This window comes from Camelina sativa, chromosome 17 (genome assembly GCF_000633955.1).
Source record: "Camelina sativa cultivar DH55 chromosome 17, Cs, whole genome shotgun sequence".
In the NCBI taxonomy this organism is placed as follows: domain Eukaryota; kingdom Viridiplantae; phylum Streptophyta; class Magnoliopsida; order Brassicales; family Brassicaceae; genus Camelina; species Camelina sativa.
Genome location: NC_025701.1, coordinates 19,387,359 through 19,396,465, shown reverse-complemented (window position 1 = coordinate 19,396,465; position 9,107 = coordinate 19,387,359). Strand labels below are relative to the sequence as shown.

The window sequence follows — 9,107 nt, the reverse complement described above, 5'->3', positions numbered from 1 at the left end:
GCCGTTGGCTCATATGATCACTGCTGGAGCTGACTTCATCATTGTCCCCAGCAGGTTTGAGCCGTGTGGTCTCATTCAGCTGCACGCTATGAGATATGGAACCGTCCCTATTGTCGCATCTACTGGTGGGCTTGTGGACACTGTTAAAGATGGCTACACAGGTTTCCACATTGGAAGATTCAACGTCAAGGTAACTCAATAAAAAAAAAATCACCGGGCGCTATCTCTATAACAGTGTTTCTGATAGGTACATTATAACAGCTTAATATTCTAAAATTGAGTTACGAATTTGCTTTGTTTACAGTGTGAAGTTGTGGATCCGGAAGATGTGATTGCAACAGCAAAGGCTGTGACGAGAGCCGTTGCAGTGTATGGAACATCCGCAATGAAAGAGATGGTTAAGAACTGCATGGACCAAGACTTCTCCTGGAAGGTTAGTGTTTCAATTCATCATTCTAAAGTTTGAAACTTTGGTTGTTGTTGGAATCAATCTTGATTTTGATGAGATGCAGGAACCTGCGAGGTTGTGGGAGAAGGTACTATTGTCCCTAAATGTGGCCGGGAGTGAAGCCGGAATCGAGGGTGAAGAGATAGCTCCTCTGGCGAAGGAGAACGTAGCGACGCCTTGAGAATATGTGCTTTTTGTTTGTGTCGTAAGTGGTTGAAGAATGCGCTGGGAAGTTAGGAGTAGGGAAGGTCGAGGAGAAGTAATGTACTAAGTATATGGGAAATGTTAGAGTCTATTATGATAATGTGAGATTATACGGGAAAATGTTTTTTTTCATACCTTATACTTAGCTTCAAGCTTTTCTTCCAAACCTGCAAAACGAAACAAAACATGAGATTCTTGTTACACTGTTGGTTAAAAAAACAAGAAACAAATAAAACACAATATACTTGCTTCTGGACTCGATTCTTTAGTACGCATATCTTAACTCATCACTCAGACCTGCAACCAAAACCATCAGTGGTATTAAGAAAAAACTCATCAATAACTAGAATCAGTTCTGGATTTGGCACTGGAGTCTGAAGTATGAAAACACACAATTGTTACTCAGCCTAACAAAATATAACTCAAAAACGTTACTGTGAAGAGCTCTGAAAAATAATTTACTGGGAAATTGTGTGTTTTCATAACTTAAACTTACCTTCAAGCTTTTTTCAAACACATCCAATTTATGCAAACCTGCAAAACGAAATATAAACCTGAGATTCTTGTTACACTGTTGATTAAAAAAAGCCAGAAACAAATAAAACACGATATACCTGCTTCTTGACTCCATTTAAAAAGAAGAATCAGTTTGACGTTGTTGCCTTATTGGTTACGAATCTTCTTCATTCTTCATGCAAACCTGCAAAACGAAACATAAACCTGAGATTCTTGTTATACTGTTGATAAAACAAAAACAAATAGAACAATGTACCTGCCTCTTGACTCCATCACAGGCCGTGCTCTTCCACTTGAGTAGTACCTTGTTGTTCAACCAAGAAAAAAAAGAAAAAATGATCATTGGCTGGGGGAGATAGAAAAACTTGAAACATAAGAAAATAAAGAAAAGCAGAGGATTTTGAGATGACTTACAATGAAGAGGATTCTACCATCATTTGGGTCCACGAGTTCAGCATCATCTAGAGAAGCACAAGCAGGAAAACAAAACCAATTAAAAAAAAAAAAAAAAAGATATCTCAGTCTCACATATGGATAAACTAAAACGAAAGTTTTGAGCGATTGTGAGTAACGAGTCTGACTTGCCTGACTTGACGATTGAGCTTCTTCTCTCTACCAAAAGAAGCAAGTAGTTCCTTACAAGTCACAACACCAGGATCACTTGTCATGTAAGAATTGGAACTAGCAGGAAGCCTATCACTGAAAAAGAAAGACAACCAATAATGTAAAAAACATATGGATGGGGAACTGAAACGAATGCTTTGAGTGATTCTGAGTAACGAGTCTGACTTGCCTGACTTGACAATTGAGCGTCTTCTCTCTACCAAAAGAAGTACGTAGTTCCTTCACAACACTAGGATCACTTGTAATGTAAGAATTGGAACTAGCAGGAAGCCTATGACTGAAAAAGAAAGACAACCAATAATGTAAAAAACATACAAGTACGAGACAATAAGATAATTAAGTGTTCTAAACTTCGTACCTGGGGGCAGAAGCAGTCTCTTGTCATTGGCATTTTAAAGTTTCGACTAACAACATGATAGAAGCTAAGAAGACGAGGATAGATAAAGATCAACTGGGCTCAAAGTGCTAAACCTCCAAAGACGCATCATGACAGCTCAACCAAGATCACCGTCCTGACAACAACAACATACTTACAAGATAAGTCCCCTCCCTATGAGTGATAAACCTTGATGCTTTCGTACGTCCTTGAGAAATTATGATTCATCGTCCTGGTTTGGAACACACAGCCACAGACACAAACCTGTATCGCCATTTCAGCAGGCAAAAGAAGAAAGGACCAAACACATTAGTTAATAAAGATCCCCATATAATACAAGAACGAAACTCTTATTTCAAAAGCAAAACGTCAATACCACCTATGTAATTATAATAGCAGAACAATTTAAAATTCCCAATATAATACAAAAAGTGAAACTCTTATTTTAAAAGCAAAAAAATTCACACGAAAATCAAAATACGTAGATTCATAGGTTTAGAAGAAAACGAGAAGATACCTCTGACTTGTTCAGGCCTGTTTACTCTCTCGTCACTTTAACACTGTTATCGGTCTTAAAATTGACAAATACTTCAAGAGCCGCATGAAACTCTTATTTTAAAAGCAAAAAAATTCACACGAAAATCAAAATACGTAGATTCATAGGTTTAGAAGAAAACGAGAAGATACCTCTGACTTGTTCAGGCCTGTTTACTCTCTCGTCACTTTAACACTGTTATCGGTCTTAAAATTGACAAATACTTCAAGAGCCGCATGAAACTCTTATTTTAAAAGCAAAAAAATTCACACGAAAATCAAAATACGTAGATTCATAGGTTTAGAAGAAAACGAGAAGATACCTCTGACTTGTTCAGGCCTGTTTACTCTCTCGTCACTTTAACACTGTTATCGGTCTTAAAATTGACAAATACTTCAAGAGCCGCATGAACCTGCAACAAAAATCCTAACTTCAGATGAATCCAAAATACAAATATAATATTGTCAAGATAAAAAATTATAAAGCTACCTCTCTCTTCAAGGCGGAAGCATCCACTAACTGTATAAAAACAAAACAAAAATTTGAATTTCACACAAGAAACAAAGTTCAGACTACCAAGAATTTCTGAGATTAGGCTGAGGATGGTTACCTATGGCACAACTGTAGCAGGTCTCAGATTTGCAAAGACTTTAAGACCTGCACAAAGCTGAAGTAACCCCTTCTCACGCCTCAAATGCTTTTCACTGTTATCCCACTTGTACCTTAAATCATACCAAACATGAAAATATGAGAAACTGTATTTCCCAAAAAAATTTACAGCCAACAACATAGGTTGGGACAAGAGAGAAGACATACCCTCCAATGGCTCCAAGAAGCACTGCACCTAATTCTTTTGCAGCTGCGATGGTCTCCTCCGGAAAGGGAACTCCCAGAGCAGCTCTTCCAATAGGCATCTCCCGTAAGCTAAATTCCAGTCCTAATACAGAGCAAAGACGCAATGTCTTAGACATTTCAGTGGCTAAGAAATAACCCCACCCACGATTCTAAATCCCTTTCTTCAGAAAAAAAATCTCGCCAATTTCTAATACTATCATCTTTCAATTTCAAATACAAATTCTAAGCAGAAAGCAGCAACAACATTAAGAGAAAGGGAACAAGAGAGAGAGACCCTTCCAATGATCCAGCTCGCTGAAGCACATTTTTGGTAATTGGGAGAACCTCTGGCCACGACATCAGAAAGAATATCAGCAAAAATCATCCCAGTCAGAATGAGAATGGTATCGAACTGGGACATAACAAAGTTAAAATGCATTTTGTAAATCATGGCAGTTTAATACATGAGGAGCTGGAAAAAGTGTTCCAGATTGGACTGGCTTTCAGAAAGAAAAGAAAAAACCTGTCCTGGGTGCCGAACAAGATCCATCACAGCAGTGTCAATCAAGAGATGACTCGCTTCAACCTCAGTATACTCTGAAGCCATTGATATGACTATTTTCCTCCACAACAGCGATCCTTGCACCCAAAGAAATTTCAGAAAGAAAAAAACATGACTTCTGGATCTATCACAATAGTTTCTAATTTAGCTGGAAGTTTTATACTTGTATGCAGTTATCAAGAATTTACCTCCAAGATAGTAGTAGCCTTGTCAACTGAACAAAGTTTACCGCACCTTTGCTTCCCAAAATCAAATGCAACACAAGCAATGTGATCAACCTAAGCAGAATCAGAAACAAGAATGCAATTGAGCAACTCCTACATTAACCAGACGTCAAATACTTTTTCAGCAAAATTAAAAGTCTAATAAATGCCAAAACATGATACCTCTCTTGCAGACGTATTGAGTGAACGCTATCTATAACTAGAAAATTTGATGTTGTTACTCAGTCACAATCTTCAACATTCTTCAAACCCATGAAACCAAAAAAAAATAAAAAAATAAACGGCAGCATGTCGGAATTTCTTGTCAATGCTCGCTCGGTAATGGACAAGTAAAACAACAGCATGTTGGAATTCAATCAAAAGATAATTCCAAGAAGAAAAAAAAAAGATGATGCGAGAAAAGTTAAGAGGAATTTATTACCTGTGGAAGGGAATTGTTGGCATGAAGCATTGACTGGTACCTTTTTGTTCACAGGGTCTTGCTTTGAATTCTGGTGCCTTGTCGAGTTCCACTTCAGTAGCACCTTGTTTTTCAACAGAAAAAAAAAAAAGGAAAGGATCATCGGTTGAGGGAGATGGATAAACTTGAAACAGAACAAAATAAAGAAAAGCAGAAAGGATTTTGAGATGACTTACAGTGCAAGAAGAGGGGATTTCCACCGTTTGGGTAATAATTCAGCATCATCCCTAACATTAATGAGAAGAAACTGAACCTCCATCATCTAGAGAAGCAACAAAACCAAAAATCTCAGTCTAACTTATGGATGGGGATCTGAAGCAAACGTATGGAGTGATTGTGAGTAATGGAACGACTTGCCTGACTTGTTCGAACAACATGGAGTCTTAGCCTCAACGATTAAGCTTCTTCTCCCTGGTGATGAGTTTTTTTTTGTAGAGAGCTGTTTCATAGAATCTAGAAAAAGAAACCAACCCATCAATTAAGATCCCATATAAAAAACAACACTTTTATTTAAATACCAAAACACTCGGATGAGAGTTGAAGAAAAACCAAAAATAGTTCCCTTTTTCTGGTTGTAGAGTTTCTCGTCAACTCAGATGAGAGTTGAAGACGTCATGAAACAACGTCCTCTTCTGTTCATCACCTGCAAAGACACGAAAAAATATACTTCCACCAGATATTACGCATCAACAATGCTTGGTTTTGCAACAGAAGAAAATAAAATCAAGATAAGGATCTAAAGTTTACTTACAGAGGTTTTATCCGTTGTTGTTGTTGACTTGTTTTGTTGTTGTCGTTGAGAGAATCTACATGCTGAGGAGGAAAGAGTTTCAGTTATGCTGAGGAGGAAAGAGTTTCAAGTGAAACATGCTGTTTTTGTAACAACTTTGGCTCACCTGTCTTTATGTTGCATCATCTAGCTTTTGCCTTTTGAGAGCTCTATTTTCCTGAATCAGTTTGGTAGAGCTGGCTATGATTTCCTGCAGTGAGGCAATAAATGGGCGGAACACTATTACAAAAGGAACGTGAAACCAGATTTGGGTATCAGAATTGTTATTAATTAAGACTATCATCTCTGATGGAAGGTATTTACCTTGGGATTATGGCAGACGTGGTGTACTTCTTTGTGGTGCAGGCAAAAGCTGAGTTGCGGAGTGAAGAGCTTGCTGATTTTGAAACAATAACTGACTCACCTGTCATCTAGCTTTTCCCTTGTGATGGCTTAGATTTTGATGACTCAGAATGGTAGTGCTAAATAAGTATTAAACACTCGTTTACCTGCAGTTAAAGGAATCTACACATTAAAATAAACTATAACAAGAGGAACCTGAGACACATTTGGGGTATCAAAATGGTTATTAAGAATGTCAACTACCTTTATGCATTTTTCTGATTACTGCCTTTGGCTTGAGTCAGTAGTTCTGATGCCTTGTCGAGTTACACTTCAGTAGCACCTTTTACTGATTGCAGTAGTTGTAACAGGAAAATAAAGACAAGACCATGTTAAATATGCTTCACCAAATAAGAAACGCAAAAAAGAAATACATACCTTTAACAGGACAGAGGCAACACTCTCGTTTGATCTCAGGTGTCTCGCAGGCTTTGCAGACCCATGATGTGAAGTCAAGAACGTTTCTCGTCCCATAGCATTCCTGATGAACTGCTATTTGGCATCTGAAGAGTGAAGAGCAAAGGGACAGAAGACAAAAATATTCACAAGTCAGATACTGTTCCTCTAGATATTTCAAGATATAATTATTGTTAATAATAATGGCCATGAACTTCAATAATACAAGAGATGTATGGTGATCAAAAGATAATGCAAACGTCAAATCAAGCATGCACAAAGTTAACAATAGGCACGAAGTAATGCTTTTTAATCAAAATCTATGCTTTGTCGTTAAAATTTAGATAAACTAAGCATTTTAGAGCAGCACCTGTTGCAGATAATGATCTTGTTGTAATCCCAATCTTCAACCCATCTGCAAACTGCACATCGCTCGGTTGTCCACTTCACGTTGACCGGCTCATACTTTTCTGCCAGTAGTGAAAGAAAAGAAACAAACCAGCATAGGCAGCTTTTAACGAAGTAGACAAAATTTTAGATAGGTTCTAAGATCCGAATTGCTAAATACCTCTAAGAAAGGAAAGCAACCTCTGCTTTATCTGCTTTATAGAAGGTCGTTTAGGAGGTTTTGCTGCAGTAGCATTTGCGTGGAACTCTGCTAATTTCATCATCTGCAGTGTGAAGGAATATGGCATTCAAATTTTTAAAATAATTAGAGAAACTTAAGAGAAAGAGATCATATCCCTAAAGAGAAACTATGAAAACTCGAACAAACCCATTCTTCTAGAGGCAACTTGGAGCTTTACACTTTAACACTAGTCCTCCAATTTTTTGCTTTTGAACCAGTATGCCTTTCCCATTCACTAAGTGCTTTCCTTTCAGGTCCACAAGATCCACATTTACATACGACTCTGTATATAAACCAAAGGGAGAAAAAATACTCTATGAATATTTCAACAAAGATACCTAAAAGTCTGGATAAGTTAAGAGGTTAAAAGGCTGTTGCTTCACCAAGTCTAGGATAATTACGAGGCAATAAAAGTCAAAACGATATGAAATAGAGATAAAATAGTGACAGCTTACAAATGAAGGCTTGGAAAATATATGCCTTCAACTCCAGAGCATATAACGATAACCTTATCAGGAAGCACCATTGGGGAATTGTTTTTGCCAAGTCTATACCAGAAAACTCTCAAATTTATAATTTGCTCACAACTCAATGGTTAGTAAGAATTAACAATAAGAGTTGGAGGGAAGAAAATCTACTTGGATTTTGAGTCTTGCTTTTCCGAATCTGATAGGTCAAAGTTAAACTTTGTTCTGCATGTGGGACAGTAGTAATCTGTTTCCCCCAAATCCTTCAGATTAACAAAATGAGATTTATCTCAATACATGAAAGTAATTGGGAATGACAAACCTTGACAACGAGCAAAATGAACATGTACCTTAAAATGCTTATGTGATATTTGATCGCACGCTGAGTGAACCCATACTTTACACCCATCACAACGCACCTGAATCACCGTATGTAATCAAACAGTAAAGTTACAAGAAAACATTAGGTGGTTTCTACACTAACAATTTAACATAAATTTGTATGCTTTATTACCCAGCTCTGACTATCCATGACTCCATATCTTCTTGCATATCCCACAAACCTGTTTTGGTTTTGTCAGCTGCAACGATAATTATATTGAGTTCATCGAATTGAAACTGAACAAGGAGGATAGCAAAAACTTTAAACATACCCTTGAACAAGGTTTACACAACAACTGATCTCCAGGAATCAGAGCTTTCATTTTCTCTGCCGTCTTAAAAGAAAGAACCATTCCACATCCTACACAGGCTCTTGGATTTCTGTATTTCTTCATCATGTTCTGCAATTATATACAAATTCAAATTTCTATGACCATGAAATAATTAACTAAACATGCTCAAAAAGGAACTCCAAAACAAAGAGAAACTTGCCTGACTTGGAGCAACATGATCAAGATATTGGCTTGACCCTGCGGCTTCTTCAATCCATCTGTATACAGAATCATCAAAAGTCTGGTTACCTGCGGCCATGTGAATATCCTGCATCAGTTTCTCTGTGAATCCTTAGTCAGCCATAAGAGCTTCTTCAAGTGCCTTCTGGAAATCCCCAGGGTTGCATCCACGCAGTTCAGACTGCTCTTGAAACCTAAATAACAACTAAACTATTAAGCACACATAAAAAAAAAAAAAAAACAACTTTCGTATAGTAAGATTCAACGGCGACCCACCTGTCTACATAATCCACAAAAGGAAATATCATCCCTCTTCTAACCCATGCATAATCCTGCCCACACGATCAAGTTAACAAACAGTTTTGAGAATCATATAAGAAGACAATGTAGTATAACATACCCTTTCATTCTCTGTCCCAGAGTGACCAAAGAACATAACACATGCTGCATCAGGTATACAAGAACGCAACACAAGCTCAGGTGCTTGCGTCATTGGATCAATAACAATAGCCGGCCAAAACGGCTCCTTCCTCCCAGATTTACCCCAAACCAAATCACCAGAGTAAAAATCCTCTGGCCCATAAACACCTTCCTTCTTAGGACGAGTCTCATCTCCAAGCGAGGTCCTCGAACTCATCTTACAATTATTATATCTAACAATCTATTCACATTTATCCTCATCATCATCTCTCTCTTCTTCTTCAAACAATGCACTACCATACTTATAGTTCCTAGGCTCATGTTGCAGTTCAAAAAAAAAAAAAAAAAA

At 37.5% G+C, this 9,107-nt stretch overlaps 1 protein-coding gene and 1 long non-coding RNA gene across 2 annotated transcripts in view; one reads left to right on the top strand and one right to left on the bottom strand.

Annotated features, from left to right (window-relative positions):
* LOC104757652 (granule-bound starch synthase 1, chloroplastic/amyloplastic) overlaps positions 1-791 on the top strand; it is a gene marked incomplete in the record, with an annotated part of 6,074 nt that extends 5,283 nt beyond the window's left edge. Inside the window, 3 exon segments of the mRNA XM_010480408.2 lie at positions 1-190; positions 305-433; positions 513-791. Coding sequence (XP_010478710.1) covers positions 1-190; positions 305-433; positions 513-629 — 436 coding nt within the window.
* On the bottom strand, positions 200-9,101 carry LOC104786455. Its single transcript, XR_002036259.1, has 37 exons — positions 8,739-9,101; positions 8,615-8,670; positions 8,319-8,532; positions 8,099-8,227; positions 7,960-8,026; positions 7,796-7,864; positions 7,617-7,708; positions 7,434-7,526; positions 7,126-7,261; positions 6,919-7,021; positions 6,721-6,820; positions 6,333-6,457; positions 6,159-6,243; positions 5,877-6,061; positions 5,680-5,763; positions 5,535-5,596; positions 5,146-5,426; positions 4,960-5,045; positions 4,745-4,847; positions 4,486-4,565; positions 4,288-4,377; positions 4,061-4,176; positions 3,833-3,884; positions 3,520-3,640; positions 3,314-3,425; positions 3,193-3,222; positions 3,026-3,115; positions 2,151-2,432; positions 1,958-2,069; positions 1,750-1,867; positions 1,583-1,629; positions 1,425-1,472; positions 1,267-1,352; positions 1,149-1,186; positions 898-949; positions 788-819; positions 200-715 (listed from the first exon to the last, which is right to left on the bottom strand). It is a non-coding gene; the product is annotated as a histone-lysine N-methyltransferase ATX5 (long non-coding RNA).